At 27.3% G+C, this 25,846-nt stretch overlaps 1 protein-coding gene across 1 annotated transcript; it reads left to right on the top strand.

Annotated features, from left to right (window-relative positions):
- Positions 1-493: 493 nt before the first annotated feature.
- Positions 494-839, top strand: PG998_000891 (uncharacterized protein; the record flags this gene model as incomplete). The annotated part of the gene is made up of 3 exons (XM_066867709.1): positions 494-531; positions 552-633; positions 702-839. The coding sequence occupies 3 exons, from the start codon at positions 494-496 to the stop codon at positions 837-839; spliced, it is 258 nt and encodes an 85-aa protein (XP_066736124.1).
- Positions 840-25,846: the final 25,007 nt, after the last annotated feature.

Below are 25,846 nucleotides of genomic sequence, written 5' to 3'. Positions count from 1 at the left end.
TTACCGGGAGCATGATCTCCAGCGGGATTTCAGTGCGAACGTGGGTACTGGAGCTCGTCCGTAATTGTAAGGCCGCATAGATGGATAAGTCCATCTAGTATAATAGTTGGATCTGGAACAAGCTGTATCCCGAGCTCCAATAATTGGTCGTTAGGCCCGCAGGTAACGTGATACTGGACTAGTTCCTGGACTACGTCGAAGAAAAGGTTACAGTACATAAAGAGTACTTGTTATACAAACAGACTAATGGGGTATCATTCCTAGAGCCGAAGTTACTGGGCTTATAACTCCTGCAGGGAGAGGTGTCGCGCCCGATAATCGAAGCCCCGGTATAACTTAGAGCCCTCCCGGCCCCAGTAGTGAATATGGTAGATGGATCTGAGGAGGCTGTAATGTGGTCGAGAAACGATAATAGAGGGGGCCGAGGAAGATAAAACTAAGGCATAAACAGAAGCTGGGGGCCCTAGCGAAATAACCAATCCTCTCGTTAACTATGGAACGATCGACTATTATGGAACGACCGCCCTCCCCGTGACGATCGCCCTAGATAGAATAATTACTCCGGCGTACTACCCCGAGGCCGAGGTTTCAGTCTACGAGGACGAGGAGGCCCGAGAGGTCGAGGACGCGGACGTTTCCGAAGGGAGGTAAGACTATGGCGTCGAATATACCGCCGATGGGTCCGACGTCCGTTCCGATAGATGGCCTACGCCGAGAACGATGAGGACGACGAAGTGTTCGTCGATCGGGACGATCCCGATATCGAGGAAATGGAAAAGGAGCTGACGGAGGAAGGTTATACTTTGGTCGACGAAGTTGTAGAAGAGGGAGAGGACTAGGTATTTATTAGTATCGATAATGATAACGAAGTTTCCGCTTACGGCCCAGTCCTATAAAGTAACACGATAAATATATAAAAGAGTAGGTAAAAATGGTAAAAATGTAGGAAGTGTAGCGAGCACTTCAGTACCAGGATAAACTTGTTCCGGCACGTCTTCGTGAACGAATGTATAATAAGCAAACCGCCCGGTTGGGGCCTATATAGTGCAAGCAAAGAGAAACTACAAACTGAAGCCGATGAATTAGTCGGTAAGGGTCGTGAGGCTGATGACGAAACCTAATAGCTATATGACAGCTACGAACGGGACGAGTAAGCTTTATATGCCGACGCCGTAGCGACGACAAGTTCTGGCTAATTTGAGGCCGAGCTAGGCCGATTGATGAATTTGGAGGTGTTATACCTAGACCTAGGCGAGGACGAAGTTATAAGTAACGAAGTCAGACATATATATATAAAAATTAATGTGTTTACTGATAAAGGAATATCCGAGATATGTGTAGATAGTGGAGCTTCGTTGTTTATGGCGAGCCGCGAGTTTTTAGATAACGTCGTGGGAACTTATATAGTGACGATAGAAGAGCCTTTCCCTTGCTCCGGGATTGGCGGCTAAAAGACGCTTACTAAGAGAGCGAAAGTTATTATGCGGGCAGTAGGTGTTATTGAGGAAGGCGAAGAGAAAGCTGTTGAATTTACAAATGATATATGGATCACGGACAAACTGCTACCGAACGTGATTCTTGGTATACCCTGGCTATATAATATAGGAGCGACGATTGATTACTCGAGAAAGCGGCTGGTTCTCGAGGTAGTGGACGGATTATTTATACCGATAAGCTTTGAACGAAAGAAATTTCCTATATCCCAACGAGTGAAGATTCAGAATAAGATAGTAATCCTACTACGGGCATCCGTGCTGGTTCTAGTTAGCTACGGAAGCCTCCCGGTAATAAGCGATAATAAGAGACGAGATTATATATTTCATGTATCAGCACCGTGCGCGGTAAACGCGCTTATGTTATTAAATTTAGCGAAAGTTATGCTAATAATTAACGATACCGATAAGGAGATAACTTTAAAGCGTAATACGAAGGTCGGCCTGATAACAGACTTATACGATGAAGAATATACTCAAGTCTCGTGGGAGCACGTAAATATAGTGAAAGTCGCTTTAACTATTAACGAGTCGCCGGAGATACATGAGGGAGACGATGACGTACATTAGCTGTAAAAGGAGTTCGAAGTATCCTAAGAGGCCTATATTATGTTCGACAAAGGCGACCCGATAGCAGACGAGGTCTGGGTAGCTTTCAAAGATAACAAGATTAACCCCAACACTAAGATATCCTAACTGGGAGCTAAGAAGCTACGGGATATCCCAGCGGTCCGAACGAAGTACGGAGTGTAAGTTGTAAAGATGAACCGCTCGTTCGCAGATAAGGCAGTCGCAATTTACGAGGAATTCGAAGAGCTATGGTTAGATAGAGGAATTATCTAGATGGCCGAACAAGACAAGATGATAATTGACCTAGTCGAAGGATGGTAATCCTAGAAGGTCGCAGCTAATAAATACCCACTGGGTATCGAGGATCGGAAATTACTCGACGAGACGTTCGACGGAATGCATAAGACCGGCCGATTGGAATGGATGAAATACCCGACGCCTTTCGGATACCCCGTTTTTATTGTCTGGCGAATCGTTGAGGGAAAGCGAAAAGGACGAGTCGTCGTCGACTTACGGCCGATTAACAAGATAGCAGTCCTAGATTCTTACCCCCTACCAACTGCCAACAAAGTCGTGGCACTAATTAGAGGCAAGCGATTCGTGTCGCTAGTCGACGGTTCAAAGTATTTCCACCAGCTACCGGTTGCCGATAGGTATAGGGATAGAATGTCTATAATATCGCTAAGAGGACTTGAAATATCGAACGTTATCCTTATAGGTTTTAAAAACTCCCTAGCGTTCGGATAACGATATTTAGACTAGAAGTTGGGGGGGTCTCCTATTCGTTAAGGTATATATAGATAATATAGTTATCTTCAGCGACACAGCCGAACAGTACTTAGATTATTTGCGACAAGTATTTCAACGATTCCACGAAGTCGGAATATCGCTCTCCCTAGAAAAGTCTTTCATCAGATACCCAGCAATCCAGCTATTAGGATTCATAATCAATAGCGACGGCACTTCCACACCAGACGATAGAGTAGAAGCAATTGCAAAGCTAAAATGTCCAGATCGATTAGACCGGTTAGAAAATTACATTGGGATAACAGGTTTCCTACAAAAGTTCATCCCATAGTATACCCAAAAGCTAGAGCCATTATAGAAACGAAAGACCGAACTGCTCGTAAAAGGTCGTAATGAAGGACGGATATTTAAAACCGCGGCAGGACGAAGGAAATGGACGGTAACGGTAACCTTTGAGCCGACCTATGACGAACGACAGTCCTTCGAGATCCTTTAAGATTAATTAACGAAGACTTGTTATTTGGCATATTGGAACCCGAACGAGATTACGTTCGTTAAGCTCGATGCTTCGAAGGAACGAGGATATGGAGTGGTAATATTCCATCTGTTAGGACGATGGAACGGAAGGACTATCGACGTCGATAACGTTAGGCCGATTACTTATATGAGTAAGATCTTGATGAAAGCCGAGACAAGATACTAAGCGATAGAGCTGGAGGTTTCTTGCTTAGTTTGGGTTTGTAGGAAAAAGCGTATCGAAATATAATTATGCGTCTACCGAGTGATCGTGCTAACGGATTATAAATCGACAAAGGGGTAGTCGAGCAGATATCGTTGACTTCGGCGGACCTGGTGAAGAATAATCCACGCCTAATGATAGTATTAATATACTTATCTCGTTATTAATTGGATATAAGATATATACCGGGGCGTACTAATGTAGTCCCGGATGCTCTTTCGAGGTTACCGACGAAGCCGACGGCGGCCGACGAGTAAATCCAAAGAAATAAGGAAAGTTCCATACTCGACGATATCGTGGACGACTTCTCATACCTCGCGATAACCGAGGTGACGATTGACGATAGTTGGAAGAATAAGTTTATAGCCGGGTATGAAAAAGATAAGCGATGGAGCCGACTTGTCAACGAGCTGAAAACCTGGTAAAACGACGAATATAACCGGAAGCTAGGAGATCGCCCGAAGGGGCCCGGTAAGCTTGGTTATAGATACTAATTGGACGACGGCCTTCTGTACCTAAAAGAGATAACCGGTGAATGACGTCTTTGTGTACCTAAAGAATACGTGACGGAACTACTCGCCGAAGCCCATGACAATAAGCATTACTTCGGCGTAAAACGTATGATATACGAATTGTGAGCGTTCGTTATTAAAGGACTCCGACACCTCATCGAAACATATATCAGTTATTGTCCGGATTGTTAGAATAACTAAAGGGATAATAGGAAAAGAATTAGGCTCTTATACCCAACCGAACGGCCCGAGCAACTATTCGAGAGTATCACATAGGACTTCATCGTTGCTTTACCTAAAGCGACGATTGTAGATACGCCTTAGCGCGTAGCTGGTTTCGACACAGCAGACGCCATCTTAACGATTACATACCAATTGTCAAAAAAGCGCATATTAATACCCGGGCATACGAAATATACCGCTAAGATATAGGCCAACCAGATCGTTATAGCCTTGTTGTTGCTGGACTGGGGCGTACTACGAAAGGTTATATTAGATCGAGATCCTAAATTCATATTAGTATTTTGGAAGATATTGTGGACGCGCTTAGGCACAAGACTAGCGCTTAGCACGGTATGGCATGGACAAACCGACGGATAAAGCGAACGAATAAACCTGGAAGTCGATATTGCAATTCGATTCTATGTTATAACGAGTGATATACTATGGATAAGAATAATCCTAGCCCTATAATTTAACCTTAATAACTCACTATCTCGAGTTCTGGGCTGCGTAGCGAATGAAGTCGTTATGGGATTCCGCCCAAGAAGTATTTTATCGGTGATGGAGATCCTAGTGAAATAGCTGGACCACGAGGTTATAAGGCGAATGCACTAATAGGAAGTAAAAGCCGCTATTGATTTCGCTGTAGATATAACGAAGTTGAGATACGACAAAGCCAGACGGTACCACAGATTTAATGTGGGAGATGAGGTATACCTACGGCTTAATAAGGGGTATAAGCTTCTAGGAAACCGCCCGCCGAAGTGGTTATAATAGAGAGTTAGGCCCTTTACAGTGGTTAAGCAAGTGGGAGACTTGGCCTGTGAATTGAATTTCCTATATGCCTGGAAAGTCTATAAGGTCGTCTCGGTAGCGTATCTGTACCCCGTCCCACAGGAAGGGGACCCGTTTGACAGAACGAGGCCGATGCTAATAAGAATAATCGTCGAGGGAGACGACGATAAGTAGTAGTTATACGAGATCGAAAAACTTATTGGAAGAAGAGTAACAAAAGTTAGCGGATGGCCGAGATTGGAATATTTAGTCTATTAGAAGGGTTATAGCACAGCATACGACTAGTGGTACCTATGAGAGGTACTAATGGAGAATACATCAAAATTGGTGGACGTATATAATAAACATAATAAACTTATACTGGAAGAATTTAAGGGTAAGTAGCAACAGACAAGCGATAACGAGCCCACGGAGGTGAACAATGAATTCGAAATCATAGACGCTAGCGAGGTCGTCGTGTGAAGAAGAGGACGGCTTAGGAAAGTAATAATAACATTATAACAGCCAGAGCAAGCTTATAAACATCGGTAGCGAAAATTTTTTATTTTTTTATTTTTTTCGATTGTTGTTATGTTTAGGTCATTTACTATTTACCCAAACACGCGTGCCTTATTAATAATCCACCCTAGCGTTTTGGATGCCGACTTATGAGAACTAAAATAAATAAATTACCCTAATAGTATGAATAGCCTGGATTTATCGCTAGACCTAATTACAGCACCATCACATCCGGAAAGTCAGAAGTCGGCCCGCAAACAGAGACGCCGTGAACTACGCGTAATACGCAAATGGACAGCAATTAACGAAGAAATCGCCTAAGAAAACCAACGTAACATTAACGACGATGCCTCAGCTGAAGAACTAACCGCTAGGGGAGATTCTCTTATTCAATCGCTTACTAAAGCTATCTTGAAATTGCCCGAACTGCCCTAAACATCCAAGCAACGAATATAGGCCGAATTTCCCTAAGGAATCGCAGCCGCCATCGCGAGAAGAAGAAGAGCTAAGGTAAAGGGTAACACGCAGAACAACCTAATTTTGATCGAGTTAGATATACCGGAGCCGGATGATTTTGTTAAATGGATCGAATGGAAGCGAAGAAAGGAACTCGATAGATTATGGGCAAACAGACGACTAGTTGAATCGTAGATTAAGAACGAGCAGAAAGACGAAGCCGACAATATTGATTCAGTCGTGCTAGTCGAGAATACCGCCACAATGCCGCCGGCCCCAAGACCGCTAAACTCCTTTTAATGCGAGGATCTCCTCGACTATATTAACAATATTGCTGACGATAAGGTTAAAAAGAGAACGATAAGCGGTAATTAGAGGGAGTTTAAAATAAGCTTATGGTGCGGATTGAACGACGTAAGCCTTATTGAAAGGGCCGAAACCGAGAGAAGATACTGGTTCAACATCCTCCGAACGCATCCGGCAAAGTTTTACGTGGATATTAACAAGGTAGCCGAGATGCTCGTTACCAAGTTCGTCCCCGCGTAGCTAGTATCGAATAACGTCTTATACAGAGAAGTAAACAATATATTACGCGACATTATCGATAAGGCGGAGAAATCGAAATGGTCTCGGGTAACCGATATGGAGGATATTCGCATTCTTCTGGTGGTACAGCTCGAGGCTCTGAGAATAAATGGCGATGTAGAATAAGGCTTCGGTATAATGCCGGTAACAATTACGACCTTATTAAGGGAAGCTAAGCTCGAATGGCTGGTAGAGTTCGAGGACGATCGGATATTCCCTAAGTTCTAGCGAGTATGGTACCGACATTACTACCCAATAGTCGATAACGAGTCTAAGCGGTTAATAAGGCAAATCTTTACCGGAGCTATAAGAATTGTTAATAAGAATGCCTAAGAATGGGAGAAGTGGGCGGCTGATAAGCAAGACGAATTAAATTCGAACAAATCAAACTAAGGCCGCTTAATAAAGAATAAGCTGATACCCTAGGCATAAGGTATGCGCTATGCAGATTTATCCGATAGTTAGATCAGTAGAGTAAAGTTGTTGGATAAGATCGACTTACTCAGTATAAAGGTCGAATCGTTGAACGACCGAGTGCGCAAGTTATACGACGACGTCTATAGAGAAGACGGATTGCGCGATACGATGAACGAAGTAAGAGTTACGGTTAATGCTTACGCGGAAGATATCGAGAAGATTCAACGAATCGGCGTCAATGGGCTTAGAAAACGTTTTAACGACTAGCAGAAGCGTCTCGATAACGTTATCGAAGACGTCGCAGGCTTGAAAAAGACTACAAAGCCAACGAGATACGCGTAGGCGATATCAGCCGGGACTTGAGAAGTCTTACACGTCGCGTGGTTTTGCTGGAAGCAGAAAAGACTGGAGTCGTTGACCCTAGCGAGCCGAACGATGCGATGAATGATGTAAGCGACTCGTCGTACGAGTCACTACAGGTTACCAGTAGTGTGAAGAGAAGAAGGGCCCTTAATGTAGGGACGCCGTCTAAGCTTGCCGGCAAGTAAGCCAAAGGAATATTCTCAGCGATTAAGCGTAAATGAGGCGACGACGAATGGATAAGTATAATAGGAGAACGAAGTATGATATTATTATATAAGTATAATTAGTTAGTTGACAGATTTGCACGTAAATCTCTTTCCGAGAAACGGGGAGGTATGGGTCACACTCCTACCAACTAGCTTAACTAGCTAGATAGATAGAGCTAGCTCGTTGGTTCCCAACGAGTGGAATCCATCTCATTCACATCTCTCATTTTGACCCCTACGGTTTGCTCTCTACATTTATTATAACTACTTCTATTAATATAAAAAATTAATAATTTTTTATTAAAGGTTTTAATAATATAGTTATAATAAGCTTTACTAGTTTTCTTACCCTTTGTTATTATTATAATAATATACTTTTATTAAAGCAGGATAATAAAGGGTTCGATTTATTTAAGTTATAATTAGCGGTTATAATACTTTTAGTAATATTTAATTAAGTATATAAAGGGTAATTTTTAATAAACCTTTTAAGCTATATTTAATACTACTACCCTATAGTTAATAATTAAGGGGGTTCGCTTATAAATAAAGGTAAGTTATATAGTTTATTTAAAGTAATTATTACTTAATTAATAAGATACATATTTCAGTAATTATTATAAGTAGCGTTATAATAGAAAGTCCCCCTATAACTATTAATAAAGTTTCTTACTATAACTTCTATAATACCTAGAGATATTATTATATTAAGCTTTTCTTTATAATTCTAATATAAAGCTAGTATTATACTATATTATAGTATATAATTTATAATATAATGATTACTTAGTAAACTTACTAAAGTTATAGTATATTATATCCCTAATCGGAGCTTATAATAGCTTTAAAACTTTAGATTAATTTTTAAACCTTCATTTTAATCTTATTATTATAGTAGTACTAAAGTAGCTTAGAATCGAACTAAATTCTTAAATATTAGAGCTTTTTTTAGGATTTAATCGGGGCTGTATTAGGGAGTTAAATATATTCCATAAATAGGATTCCTTTAACTATTTTAAAGCTTATATTTTTATTAGTTATATCTGCCCTTATTAGAGCTCGGGCCTTTTTAATATAGAAATATATTAGTTTATACTTTTATAAAGTAAAAATATAATTATATTTTATCGCTTATATTACTATTTTATTATATACCTTTTCTAACCTTCTATAATTATTTGTAATAAAGGGACTAACGATTAAAATATATGTATTGTTAACCTAAGCTATAATAATTACGTTATAGCGGTTACTTTATAATTCGGTACTACTCCTTTATTAATTAGGGTCGTTAGTTTTAAACCTTATAATTACAGTTAAACCTTTTTTTAAAATTTTATTAAGAAGGTCCGTATTATAAAAGAACTATAATAATAAAGAGAGCGAGGAGCTTTAAAAGATACCGTAATTCTAAGTAACTCAATTTAAAATTCCCTTTAAAAGTTTTAATTATATATAGCAATCCTTTAACTAGTTACTAATCTATATAACGATAGGCTCTAATAAGCCTCTTTATATAAGGTAGTCGATAAGCTTAGCGTAATTAACGTTATTAAATATCTTAAAAGCGTCTAATATTAGTAATATAACAACTAGGTATTCCCCTATATCAGCAGCTCTATAGGTTTAATAAATCCATTTTAAAAGGACATAAATAGTATATTCTATAAACTTTATTTTATAAGCTCCTATATAATTATATAGAAGAAAGTTATATTATTCTATATAATAATTAATATATTCTATAATAATTAATTCTAAAGCCTTTCTAATTATCTCTAGAAAGGTAATTAAGTTATAAGCTTTAGTAATACTATAATTTTTTTTAAACTTTTTTAAAATAATTATAATAAATTCTTCAAAGGAATAAATACCCCTAAACAGGCTTGGAAATTAGTCTGACTAATTTAGTCTTAGTCACTTTTTAGTCTGACTAAATTAGTCAGTAAACTGACTAAAGTCAGTTGAAATTAGTCAGTGACTAATCTAGTCAGACTAAATTAGTCAGTTAACTGACTAAAGTCACTTTAATCTTTAGTCACTGACTAATTTAGTCGACTAATTAGTCAGTTTTTAGTCACTTATTTTAAAAAGATTATATTTAATAACCTTTATCTATATATTAATTTATATTAATTTTTACTAATTTATAAGTATTATATAATTAATTTAAACTTATATAATATTAATTATATTTTAATCTTTAAGTTTTTAAAAATATATCTTTTAAAATATAATATTTAATATATTAAATAAAATAGTTATTTATAAAGTTGTTGAATTATTATTATAAAAGATTATTATTTTAATATAATTTATAAATAGCCCTATAAAAGTTAAATAATTTATTTAATTGTAAATTAATATTAAAACTTTTGTTCTTAAATTTCTTAATCTTAAAACTTAGAAACTTTAAACTTAATTATATAATATCTTTATAAATAAAATAGCTATTTACTTAGTTTTTAAAGTATTATTATAAAGAAGTATTACTTTAATATATTTTATTAATACCTCTTTAATGGTTTGATTATTTATATATTAATAACTTAAATATAAGATTTAATAAAGTAAGATATACTCTAAATATATATTAAATAATTATAATACTACCTACTTTAATACTTAAAATATTTAGGATTTAAGAACATTTAACTTTTAGATATTTAATTAGAGCTTAAAGAAACTTTTAAGAGAAAAGATTTATAAAGTTAAATTTGAATAAGTAGGAAAATATATATTAATAACTTAGAAATATATTAACATAGAGTAGAATATACTTTAAATATATATCAAGTAACTATATTATTATCTTATTTAATATTAAGAATATTTGAGATTTAAGAATATTTAACTTTTAGAAATCTAATTAGAGCTTAAAGTAACTTTTAAAAGAAAAAATTTAAAATGTTAAATTTAATTAGTTATTTAATATATATATTAATAACTTAAACTTATATTCTAATAAAGTAAAATAACCTCCAAATATGTATTAAACAGTTATATTATTACCTTATTTAATTGTTTAAATATTAAAGATTTATAAATATTTTATTTTTAGAAATCTAATTAGAGCTTAAAGTAAGTTTTAAGAGAAAAGATTTATAAAGTTAAATTTAAATATATATACTAAATATATATTAATAATACAAATATATATTTTAATAAAGTAAAGTATATTCTAAATATATATTAAGTAACTATATAATTATTTAATTTATTAGTTATAATATTTAGGATTTAAGTAAATTCAACTTTTAGAAATCTAATTAGAGCTTAAAGTAAGTTTTAAGAGAAAAGATTTATAAAGTTAAATTTAAATATATATACTAAATATATATTAACAATACAAATATATACTTTAATAAAGTAAAGTATATTCTAAATATATATTAAGTAACTATATAATTATTTAATTTATCAATTATAATATTTAGGATTTAAGTAAATTCAACTTTTAGAAATCTAATCAAATCTTAAAGTAACTTTTAAAAGAAAGTATTTATAAAGTTAAATTTATAATACTTTTAAATATATATATAATAGGTAAATAAAATATATTTATACTTTATATTACTATATTATATTTATAATTATCATATAATTTAAATTATAAAAATTTTATAAACTTTTATTAATTTTATACATACTTTAAACTTATATATTTTAATATTTATAAGAGCTAAAATTATAAAATAAATAGCTTTAAATAGCTCTTTTAAATCTTAATTCTATTGATTAAGTAACTAAAAAGTAACTAATTTAGTCGACTAAAACTCAGGCCCTTAGTCTTAGTCTTAGTTAGTGGACTGACTAAAGTTAGTAGAAATTAGTTAGTAACTAATTTAGTCAGACTAATTTAATCAGTTAACTAACTTTAGTCAAACTTTAGTCAATAACTAAATTTAGTTATTAGTCTTAGTCATTAGTCTTAATCTTTTTTAACAAGCCTGCCCCTAAAAAGGTAATAATTAAATAAGGGATATAAAAAGGGGATTAGGAAATTTAATAAGATCCAGAGGATATAGTTTAAAATCCTTAAAGGTCTAAGGGCTTTATATAACTTAAAATAAAAAATAACTTATATTACTTTATTCCGGGTAAGTGGTAGGTAATTAATCTTTTTATTAAAAGTTAATAAAGGGTTAAGGGTCAGGCTTGTTAAAAAAAGACTAAGACTAATGACTAAGACTAATGACTAAATTTAGTTAGTGACTAAAGTTAGACTAAAGTTAACTAACTGACTAAATTAGTTAGACTAAATTAGTCACTAACTAATTTCTACTGACTTTAGTCAGTCCACTAACTAAGACTAAGACTAAGGGCCTGAGTTTTTAATCGACTAAATTAGTCACTTTTTAGTTACTTAATTAATAAAATCAATATTTAAAAGAGCTATTTAAAGCTATTTATTTTATAATTTTAGCTCTTATATACATTAAAATATATAAGTTTAAAGTTATATTAAGCTTTAATTAGATTTCTAAAAGTTAAATATTCTTAAATCCTAAATATTATAACTAATAAATTAAATAATTAGATAGCTACTTAATATAGATTTAGAATATATTTTACTTTACTAAATTATAAATTTTAATTATTAATATATATATTTTATAACTAATTAAACTTAACTTTTTAAATCTTTTCTCTTAAAAGTTACTTTAAGCTCTAATTAGATTTTTAAAAGTTAAATATTCTTAAATTCTACATATTATAACTAATAAATTAAATAATTAGATAGTTATTTAATATATATTTAAAATATATTTTACTTTATTAGAATATATATTTTAGTTATTAATATATATACTTTATAATTAATTAAACTTAACTTTTTAAATCTTTTCTCTTAAAAGTTACTTTATACTCTAATTAGATTTCTAAAAGTTAAATATTCTTAAATCTTAATTATTTTCAATATTAAATAAGATAATGATATAGTTATTTAATATATATTTAGAGTATATTCCACTTCATTATAATATATTTCTAAGTTATTAATATTTGTTTTTCTACTTACTTAAATCTAACTTTATAAATCTTTTCTCTTAAAAGTTTCTTTAAACTCTAATCAAATTTCTAAAAGTTAAATATTCTTAAATCTTAAATATTTTATATATTAAAGTAGGTAGTATTATAATTATTTAATATATATTTAGAATATATCTTACATTATTAAATTCTATATTTCAGTTATTAATATATAAATAATTAAACTATTAAAGAGGTATTAATATAATATATTAAAGTAATATTTCTTTATAATAATACTTTAAAAACTAAGTAAATAGCTATTTTATTTATAAAGATATTATATAATTAAGTTTAAAGTTTCTAACTTTTAAGATTAAGAAATTTAAAAAGAAAAGTTCTAATATTTAATTATAATTAAATAAATAATTTAAATTTTATAGGGTTATCTATAAATTATAATAAAATAATAATCTTTTATAATAGTAATTTAATAACTTTATAAATAACTATTTTATTTAATATATTATATATTATATTTTAAAAGATATACTCTTTAAAACTTAAAGATTAAAATATAATTAATATTATATAACCTTAAGTTAATTATATTAGATACTTACAAATTAATAGTAGTTTAATATATATATAAAGGTTATTAAATATAATCTTTTTAAAATAAGTAACTAAAAACTGACTAATTAGTCGACTAAATTAGTCAGTAACTAAAGACTAAAGTAACTTTAGTCAATTAACTAACTAATTTAGTCTGACTAAATTAGTCACTAACTAATTTCAACTAACTTTAGTCAGTCTACTAACTAATTTAGTCAGACTAAAAAGTGACTAAGACTAAATTAGTCAGACTAATTTCCAAGCCTGTTAAGGGTATTAAAGATATTTAATAGTATTAAAAAGAAAGCTTTATTAAGTACAGTTACTTTCCCTTTAAATATAATTTCGTTATTAATAATAAGTATAACGTTCTATTAAGTTACTCTTTAACCTTTACTTTTAGTTATCTTAATTAACCTGTATAAACCTTTTAAGCTTTCTATACTAACTTTATTTACTTTCTTTTACTAATTCTCTATTAAAGCTTTCTTTACCGCTATAACTTTCTAATTATATATCTTTCGATATACTTCTTAAATTTAAGATATCCCGGTCTTCTATTAAACCTTATATAACTAAGCTATTTCCTAGTACTTCTCTTTATAAACCTTTATAAAATTAAGAACATAATAAATAATAAAATTTATAATAAGTATAGTATCCTTTATTATATTTTAGAAAGTGGTAATAATCTTTCCGAATATATCGATAACTCCTTAATTAATAATTCTACCTTATAATTTAAGGAATTATAATACTAATTTAACTTTAAAAGTATCTATTAAGGTATTCTTCTAAAATTTAGTAAATAATATAAAAGGGGTTATTATAACTTATAACTAAATAATCGTATAAATCGGTTAATAATTAAAATCGTAATATATCTCTTTTATACATTTATATTCAATAAATTTATTAGTCATTATAATATTATAAATCGATAAATCGATTATAGATACCAAGCCACCCTCTACTCTAATAATAATACTTTCTAAAAAGTATTACCTAAAGGGACTTCATTTAAAAAAGTCTTTAAAGTATAAAAAGCTTTATTAAGCTAAGCTTTTATCTCCTCAATCCTTAATTATTTATTTTAAACCTTTTATATTAAAGTCTCTAACGATAAAGTAATCAGCTCTAGGGTATTTATCCTTAATATCCTTATAAACTTTAACTAATTCCCGGAAGGTACTAATAAACTAATTTTCCGAGGGGTTATTATATATATTATATATATATAATATATTAATACCGGCTAAGCCAGCATTATAAATAATAGCTATAAAAGTAATATTCGTATTATAATTAAAGAAAGAGATATAAAACTAATTAAATCTCTTATTAATAAAAAAAGCTACTCTAGATACTTTCTCTCTTATTATAAGGAGCTAAAGGATAAATACCTTAGCTCGGGGGTTATAATTATTATATTCGATTTTATTAATTTAAAGCTCTTAAACGGTAATAATATTATATTCTAAAATTTTCAGATTTTAAAATAATAATATTATTATTATATCTTTAGAATTTTTAATATTATATTATAAAATATATAATAAAGAGGCGTTATATATTATTTCAATATATAAAGGTCAAAGGTAATAAAGTTAATCGGTTCTTTATTATTTTTTAAAGTTTATTTTCGCTTTTTAAAGGAGGATATTATACGTCCTTTAAAAGAGGATATACAGCATTTTTCAGGTACCAGTTTTAATATAATTCTTACTATACTTTATTTATAAAACATAATATAGGCGATAACCGGGATATTTAATTCAAAGCTAATAGTATAAAGAACCCTTTATTTTTTCATTTTTTTATATTATTTTACTTTAATAAACGTACCTAATAAGGTAATATTTAATAATTTATTATTAAAGTTATTATCGATACAGGGGGAAGGGTTTAATTAGTTATTATTTAATAGTTATTTAATTTTTGATATATATTCTTTTAAATAGTATTAATTTATAAAAAGTAAAGTTAATACTTTTAAAGCTAAATTAAAGGTATAAAGTATTCAGGGCGTTTATTATATCCTCGTTAAAAAAGGTTTATAGGGGAGTAAAAATTAGATTAATTAAAATAATTAGTCGATATCTTTTAAGGGCTTTAAAGACCTTTTATAAAGTTAAGGGAATTAAAGGGATAATCGGTAACTAATTAGTAATCTAGTTAATAATTTCTTAAATAACTTATTCCCGGGTAATTAGCTCCTAAATAACTTATTTTTAAATAGTAGTTTATTAAAATAATTTAACGAGAACGTATACTAACGTCTCCGGTACCGTTAATTCTAAAGTAATTAATACCGGTATAGCCAGTATTAGGGTAGCATTAGTAAAGTTAATCGGTTCTAAAGTAATTCTATTGTAAATAAATCGGTTTAAGGTAACCGGTTCCTAGGGATATCGCTCTAAAGTAATAAGTCTAATAAAGGCCGGCTTTAAAGTAAATATTATTATAGGCGTTATAATAAGTATAATTATAAGCATTAGTATTAGTATAGTTAATAATATTTAGGGACACTATAGCAATAATAATAATATAAATAGTCTTTATAGAATAAAGGTAGCTTTAAAGGTAAAGGCTTTTATAACGGGAAGCGCTAACGCTTTAAATTAATAAACGATTTTATTTTTTTAATACTTTTTAAATCCATTAACATTCTCGTTTCCGGTATTTATATTTAAAGTTCTAAATTAAGTATTATTAATAATAATTAATATATTTAAAGGTACTATAAATAGTATAAACGGGGTACTTTTATATATTATAAAGGTTTAAATAAAAGCTATAGACATTATATATAACGGTATACTAAATAATAATATAACTATATTTTTAATAGCGGAAATATTACTTAATCCTATAAGCCTTATTATAACGTTCTATTAAATATATCTCATTAAATTATATATAACTAAATAAAATAAGTCGGTTTATATATTTAAAGTAATTAAATTCTATTATAAAAGAATTAATCGGTTTATTAACTCCCTCTTTTATAAACTAATTTATATAAATAATATTATTATTCTTTAACTAAATAGCATTAAAGGTTTAAAATTATAAATATATTTCTAATAAGCGGTCAAGGTAAAAAGAAGTAATAAAAATACCATAAATAACGATATTATAAATAATCTTAATAACTTTAGCTTTATTTCTAACTTATTTTATTTATTAATTAATATATTTAATTAGAGCTTTAGCTTAAGTAACGAAGGTAATATATATTTAGATATCCCTAAATTTAAGAAAGATGGCGTTATTAACCTATATATTATTATATAGTTTAAGGGTTATAAAGGTATTATTAATTATCGATATATTTATTAATAATTTTAAAATAATAACGCTTTATTTAATAACTTAATTAATATAATTAATAAAGGTTTAAGAATAGGTAATTATATTACTTTATAATTAAAATTTAATAACTTTTCTATTATCTCTTAAAGAATTATATAACTTAATAATAATTTCTCTATTTTATAAAGGGGTAAGGTATTCCTAATATATAACCCTTATAACGGAGGTTCAAGTCTAGACAGCTTAAATAACTAATAATAGCTTAATAATTTAATTAGAGGCTACCGAGGCCTAACTTCTACCGGCTTACTAAGCCTATATAAAGTCGATAATAAAAGTAATAGCAGTAATAATATTGTTTTTAACTATTATATCCGCTATATATATAGCTTTAATAAGGTTAACAATCTACTTTATTTATTATTACTATATAATAGCGATCTTATTTAAATAGGTTTCTTACGTTTAAACCCTTAATACATATAAAAACTTCTCTAAAAACGTTACAATAAACTTATAAAAGGATAATAAATAAGTACTAAGTACATTAATAACGTTATTACCCCTCTACTGGGCTTTAATAACTTTCTATAAAGTAATAATAACTCCTTCAAAAATCATAAATGTATATTAATATACTAAGTACGGTAATACTTAAGTCCGGCTATTACTAGGGCGCGTTCAGTACTATAACAGCGTTAAATATACCTTAAAAACGGCTTTTCCAATTACTAGAAGCCACGCCGGCGATATACCAAGCTATAAATAAGCTCAGAGTGTAGCAGTCGCTTTAATAATTTAATAACCGAAATTATAGGCATATAAGGGCCTATTTTAAAGAATTATTTTTAAAAAATGAGATCTAACTTTAGTTATTATTTTTATATCTTAATAAACCTTCTCTTTCCTCTTTTATATCCCTTATTTAATTACTATCTTTTTTAAGGTATCTATCCTTTTAAAGACTTTATTATAATAGTTTTAAAGAAGTTAAAGAAAGAAAATTATAGTATAGTTAAAGTTTATAAATTAATTACTTTATTTAAAATAGTTAATAAAGTTTTAGAATTTCTTATTATTAAATGTATTAATTATTATATGAAATAATTTAACTTTCTTTTATAAAATTATATAAGAGTTTAAAAGATAAGATCTATAGAATATATAGTTTACGTCCTTCTAGAATGGATTTATTAAACTTATAATATAGCCGATATAAGGGAATATTTAGTAATTATATTATTAATATTGGACGCTTCCGGGGTATTCGATAATATAAACTATATTAAATTAATTAATTACTTTATATAAAGGGGATTTCTAATACTTATTATTTTATAAATTAATAAATAGTTAAAGGATTACTATATATAATTAAAGTTCTTAGAAAGAAAGTCGGGCTAAATTACTTAAAATTATAGTATCCTTTAAAGCTCTTCGCTTTTCTTATTACTCTAGCTCTTCTATAATATAAACCTCTTTAACGAAATCTTAAAGGGAAGTTCTATTATAATAATAAGCTCTAAGGCGGCCCTAAGGACTAATACCCTTAGCTAATAAAGGAGTAATACTAGCTATCCTATAACTAGGGTATAAGGTAGCAGTTATAAGGTATTTATTATAGCTTAGGTCGATAATATAGGTATTTTAGTTATTAAACCCTCTATAGTAATAAATTATAAAGTATTAGAAACGGTATATAATAAAGTAGTAATATAAGCGATAAAGTATAGCTACGTTTTTACCCTATAGAAGTATAAGTTAATATATTTCTATATTAAAAAGGTTTAAACTCCGGTAAAGGTAAGTATAATTGATAAAAATATAAACTTTAAAAATAGCTTTAAAAACTTTATTAAAAGAGTATATCTAGTTCCCTAGTATAAACCCGATCGAGTTCTAAGAAAAGTTCTAATACTTTAATATCTAATTTAATTTAGGGCTTCTTTAATACTATTATATTATAGAGATTAAAACTAAAGTTTAGAAATCGATTTAAAGTTTAAAAGCTATTATTAACGCTAACTAGGGATATAATATACTTTAACTTTAATAATTATACTAAACGATTATTATATTATAAATTATATATTATAATATAATATAGTACTAGCTTTATATTAGAGTTATAAAGGAAGGCTTAATATAATAATATCTTTAAGCGCTATAGAAATTATAATAAGAAGCTCTATTAATAATTATAAATAATTCTTTTATTATAGCAGTATTAATAATAATAACCGAGATATATATCCTATTAATCGAATAATAGTTATTCTAAACTAATTATATAACTTACCTCTAGTTATAAACGAACCCTTTAATAATTAATTATAGAGTAGCAGTATTAAATATAATAAGGAAAGCTTATTAAAAATTACCTTTTATATGCTTAATTAAATATTATTAGAAATATTATAATTATTAATTATAATTAGAATAAATCGAACCCTTTATTATCTTACTTTAATAAAAACGTATTACTATTATAATAAAGAAAAGAGAGAAAGCTAGTAAAGTATATTATAATTATATTATTAAAATTTATAATAAAAAATTAATAATTTTTTATATTAATAAAAGTAGCTATAACGGAGGTATAAATATAATAACGTACTAACTTTATTAACTTACCTTAAAATTTATTTAATAAAAGTTTATATATATAAAAAAGAAAATATAATCGATAATATATTTAATTAAATTAAAAGGTATTTATATATCGTTAGAAATTATTTTAACTTAATAAATTAGAAGGTTTATTAAAATAAATATCTTTACTAATAACTACGTTATTATAATATTATTACGACCTAACCCGACTAAACGGCTAGTACCTACTACCGGTATAGAATTATAATAACCCGGAAAGATATCTACCTTATTAGTTAACGCTTACGCTAGCTAACCTTAGGAAAGGATTACGTAACGGCTCTCGGGATCTCGACGAGATCTAGAGATTTAGCTCGATAGGATCTCGCGAGAGTTATAAAATCCCCTCTAATTAATAAAAGAGGGATTAGATATATAATTATAAACGTTTCTTATATATTTTATATAAATATTCTCTATTTTAATAATTAATTTAAGTATTAATTTTAACTTATTAATAAGGTATATTACTTTAACGACCTATTATATTTATAATTAAATTCTATTATTAATTAAGGGATATTATTTATTATATTAAAAAACGGAGTTTTTTACTTATTTAAATATTCTCTTATTTAAATTAATATAAACCTTAATATATTTATTAAGTTTCTTTAAATACCCGATAACTATTCATTATATTTTAATTACTCTTATTCTTATAAGTTATTACTTAAACCTTTAAATAATATCTTATAAAAGTATTATAATATCCTAGATCTTAATTAACGGCGGATCCCTTTAATAAAGTAACCCGAGTAACTTTATAAGAAGACTCGACGTCTTCATTATAATCTAATAACTTTAGGAATAGATTAATAAATTCATTACCGATAATAAATAACTTATAGATTAAGTTATAATTATACCCCTTTATAGGATCTAACGCTTTAGGTATAAATTAATACTTCTTTAAACTTATAATAAAAAAGAGGGAACTATTTATAGATTCTTAACTTAGATAAAGGCATACCTATAATATTATACTAAAGAATTCGAGTCCGAGTTAAATAGAATTCTATATACCGCCGGTTACTTTAAAAGAGATACCTTTATATAATTTAAACCTATTATATAAAACTTTCTTAATAACCCCCTTAAAAATAAATAAGAAAACTATATACATACTATCTTCCATTATTATACTAGTTTTAAAGATAAGTTAAAAGCTATATTCGGAAACCCTAACGAAACCTAGATTATTAAATAATAACTTATATAACTTAAATAGAAAGGATTAGCCTTTATATATATAATTAAGTTTAAATAAGTATTTTCTTAAATAAAATAGAGTAACAATAATACTTTAATAATATTCTTTTACACGGGATTATAAGAAGTTATAAAGGATAAAGTTAGTTAGGAAAACCGCTTTAATAATTTCGATAAATATATAAAAAAGGTAATTAAAATTAATAACCGTTTATATAAATAATAATTTAAGAAGTAAGGTAATTACGCCCTATAAATAAATAATAAACCTCGAGCTAATTATAGACGACCTATCTAAAGAATATAGAAAAAGACATCTTATAGATCCTATAACGGACTTATAAATCTTAACGCTATCTAACGGGACAATAAAAATAATTAAAAGAAAGTTATTTATTATAATTATAGAAAAGACGGGTACTTCACCTACGATTACCGCGGTTTAAAGAAAGTATTCCAATAAGTCCTTAAAAGATAATACATTAACATTATTAATAAAAAACTAACCTTAATAGCTATTAACGGAAAAAGTATTAATAACACACCCGATATACTATATAATAACCTATTTTAAATAACTTATTATAATAATAATTATAATATTTACTTAACAAATAAAAAGGGAACTAAATAATTTCTTAAACCCCTAAAGAATAAGGGTAAAATAATATAAGAATTCATTATAACCCAATAAGAATTTATTATTAAATTTATAAATTATAACTTAATTAATAAAGAACTTAAGGTAAAAGAATTTATAAACTATAAATAACTTATTAATATACTTATAAATAACTTTATTAAAAAAATCACGAAACTACGGGACTTAAAGGAAGGACGGATAGCTTACTATCCTTAATATCCTATCCCTTAACTTTAAAAAGTTACAATAAACCTTTATTATATATAGGTTTAAATAAAGAATTAAGGGTAATTATATAATAAATAACGATCGCCAAGTAGCCCTTACTAATAAAACTTATTTTACCCTTTTATAAATCTTATATATCTATAATATATATATAAAATACTTCGCAAAGAAACTTAAAAATAACTAGTTCCTATAAAAAATTAATAAAAAATTAATTTTATAACTATATTTAAATTATTTAATTTAAAAAATTAAAATAATTATACTTAATAAACGATACATATACCTATTAATATAAGAAAATCTTTAATAACTATAATAGTACTACTTATGAAGCTAAAATTAAACCCTTTATAAAGAAGACTAATACCTTATCTATATATAAAAAAGTCTAAAGCTTTAAAAAAAGCTATAAATTAATAACCCTTATAAATTATAATATACCTTAAAGATAATTACTATACCTTTTAACATCTATAAAATATATAATTAATAATTTAATAAAATAAAAAACCTTTAAAACCATAACTTCCTTACTATTAACGGATAAACTATTATAACCGATTATTATATAAAGAACCGAATTAACGATAACGAAAAAGTTACCCTCTTATATTAAAGGAGAAACGAGTTAAAATTTATCTACAAACCTAAGTCTTAGATATAAGGATTAGTAAGAATTACTAGATTAGAACCTATACTATTACTAACGTATTTATTAACGCTTACGCTCACCTTAACTTAGTAAACGACTCTACACCGACAGTAAAGGATATAAAGAAACCCTAATTATAAAAAATAATAATCGGGAAACGAGTACTACCGGCTATAATAAGATAATACCCGATAGGATAAGATAAGTCCCTATATATTATAATAAATAAATAAAATATCTATAAATATATTATATTATTAATAAATATTAAAAAAGTTATTATTAGAGCGCTACTTAATAGCGGAGTATAAAGAAATTATATTTTATTATAAATTATTAATAACCTTAAACTAAAATAATAAAAGAAAGGTATCCTATACCGACTTAGGACCGTTAATAAAAAATTTATATCTTATAAAAGTAGAGAAGTATAAAGGGAAGTTATAAACCTTCCAGTTAATATTAAAAAATAATATAAATAAATTATATATAACATTATAGATATTACAGGATATAATATAATTTTAAAGATATCCTAGTTATAAATAAATAATCCTAGAGTTAGCTAAAGAATAGGCTAACTTTAGTAAAATATACTAAGAAGAGGTTTAATCGAAAGATAGCGATCTAGAAAGCGATCCCCTAATAAACCTAAAGTACTTAAAGTATATATTATTATTAAAGAATTAAAGCCGGATATTATAACAATAGTACTAAAAGAGTACTAATAATTTAAAGACCTCTTTAATAAAAAAATTAAAGATAAGTTTACCGCTTTATATATAATAGGATTATAAGATACCTCTTAAAGATAGGAAAGAATCCCTATTTATATCTATATATAAACTTAATTAAAAGTATAAAATAATCCTAAAAAAATATATTATAGAGAACCTTAAAAAAAGAGTCATATAACCCTTAATATTATTAATAAACTTCCCTATCCTCTTTATATTAAAGAAAAGTAAAGATAGGAAACCTAAATAATATATATATATTAATTACTATAAGCTTAATAAAATTATTATTAAGAACCGGTACCCCTTATCTTTAATTAACGACTTATAAAATAAGTTATTATACACTAAGATCTTTATAATATTTAATTTACTTAATATATATAACTTAATTTATATAAAGAAAGGAGAAGAATAAAAAACCACGTTCTAAACTAAATATAACTATTTTAAGTATTAAATAATACTATTCAGCTTAATAAATACCCTAGTTAACTTCTAAACGATAATTAATTATATTTTATAAAAATACCTTAATAAATTTATTATAATTTACTTTAATAACATCCTAATCTACTCCGAGAATAAAGAATAGTACTAAAAAGTATATAAAGTTAATACTTTAAAAATTATAAAATATAAATTTACTAATTAACTTAAAGAAGAACGAATTCTATAAAATAATAGTTATATTTATAGGATATATTATATCCCCCGATAAAATTTAAATAAAACCTTTAAAAATCGTAATAATTAAAGAATAACCTATACCTATAAACGCTACCGAAATTAAATCCCTTTTAAAACTAATTAACTATTATTAGATATTTATCCCTAGATTTAATAAGTTAATAATACCTTTAATAAATTTAATAAAAAAAGATAAATTATTCTAATAAATCGATAAAAAAATAAAAGCTTTCCAAACTATAAAAGAACGGATCATTAACGAACTAATACTTCGCGTAATAAATCCCGTAAAACCCTTTAAAGTTAAAACCGATACATTAAACTATATAATCGGAGATTAGTTAAATTAATAAAATAATAACGGAAAACTATACCCTATCACATTCTTCTTAAAAAAATTAAATAGATTAGAGCTTAATTACTAGATACATAATAAAGAGTTAATAAGTATTATTAAAGCTTTTAAGGAATAGAAATACTACCTTAACGGAATTATAGAATTAATAAAAGTCTATACTAACTACAAAAACCTAATTATATTTATTATTACTAAAGAATTAAATAAATATTAAATATAATAATCTAAATTCCTATTAGAATTTAACTTTATTATTATTTATCGTAAAAGTAGTAATAATAAAAAAGCTAACGCCCTTAACTAATAACCGGGTTATTAAAAGGAAGTATTACCTAAGATACATACTATCCTTATATAAAACTAAAATAATAACCTAATACTATCTTAATACTTAAACGCTATTAACTGAGTCCAATACTATAATAAATAAGTTATTAAATTTAAAAAATATACCCTAGAAGCCCTTAACTTCGCCGATTAAGTAAAGAACGGACTTAACATTAAGAATAGGATTATATACTATTATAATAAGATTTATATCCCCGAATAATACTAAGAAGAATTTATTAAAAAGTTCTACAAGTACCCTATATATAAATATTAAAGAATATTTAAGACCTAGAAATAAATTATTAGGTAATTCGATTATAAAAATCTAAAGCTAATTATAACTAAAGTAATTAACGATTATAACTTATATAATAAAATTAAATCCGTAAAATATAAACCTTATAGAGAACTATAACTAATCCTACCACTAAATAAGGTATAGAAAATTATTATACTTAACTTTATAATTAAGCTTCTATTATTAAAGGAACCGTTAATTAAAGCTAAATATAATAATATCTTAATAATTATTAATAAACTTATAAAGTATACTTACTTCCTTTTATATATAGAGTTAAGCGATACTAACGATTTAATTTATATATTCTTCTATACTATCGTTAATTAATATAAGTTACTAGAAATAATTATTTTAAATCGAGATAAGCTATTTATTATTAAATTCTAGAAATTATTTATAGTATAACTCGGTATTAAATATAAGCTATTAACGGCTTACTATCTTTAAATAAATAAATAGATTAAGCGGATAAATTAGACCCTAAAATAATACTTATAATACTATGTTAACTATAAATAAAATAATTAGGTATTATTATTACCTATAATATAGTTTACCTATAATAACGTAAATAACGAAGTTATATATATATTACTATTCCGAGTAAATTACGGGTACGACCTTAAAATTACCCGAATACTTTTAAAAAGAGAATCGGTACTAATTATAATTACCTAAATTAAAAAATTAAAAAAACTTTAAACTACGCTATAATAAAACTTTACTTTCCTTTAAGAAAAAATAAAGAAATATACTAATTAATTAAGGTTAAAGGAACTAACTTTCGGAAAAAGAAAAAAAGTTTACTTCTTCCGGCGAAATATTAAAACTAAATAACTAAGCGATAAACTAAACTTTAAAAAGATCGAATTATTTAAAATTATAAAAGTTATTTTAAAAACTAATTACTAACTATTATTACCTAAAATAATATAAATATATCCTATATTTTATATTTTATTACTCGAACTAACCTCCGAAAATATAAAAATCGATATATAATTAGAAATTAAAATAGATTAATATAAATATAAAATTAAATAAATTCTTAAAAAACGAAAGAAAAGGTAAAGGAACTAATACCTTATTTAATAAAAAAGGCTACCTACTAGAGGATAATATTTAAAAATTTAAAAAATATCTAGAGAATATTATAAAAGAACTTTAAAAGTTTAAAATAAAATAAAGCTAAATTTAATTAATAGCGACAGCTTTAATAAGATATCCAGATATACCTTACTTTAATTTAAAGCGAAGCTTAAAGGTAGCGAAAAAGCTGCTATAAGAGCCGGTTTAACCGCTACTTTATAATAAACTTCTTTTTCCGCCTCTTCGCGCTTTATATACTTTAATTCCTTAATAATAGAGATCCTATACTAGACAGCCCGTATTATCTTCTTAAATTATATCTTCTTTTATATATATAAATATTAAACTTTTGTATTTAATTTACGACGATGCTCTTCTACTTCTTTAATCTCCGCCTTTAACTTAGAATATTAAGATACTACTTTTAATAGGATTTTAGTTAAA

The sequence above is a fragment of the Apiospora kogelbergensis genome, assembly GCF_038363985.1.
Source record: "Apiospora kogelbergensis strain CBS 113332 chromosome Unknown utg000001l_segment0_segment0, whole genome shotgun sequence".
NCBI classification, from domain to species: Eukaryota; Fungi; Ascomycota; class Sordariomycetes; order Amphisphaeriales; family Apiosporaceae; genus Apiospora; species Apiospora kogelbergensis.
The sequence above is the reverse complement of the archived record's forward strand: the minus strand, read 5'-3'. Positions and strand labels throughout refer to the sequence as shown.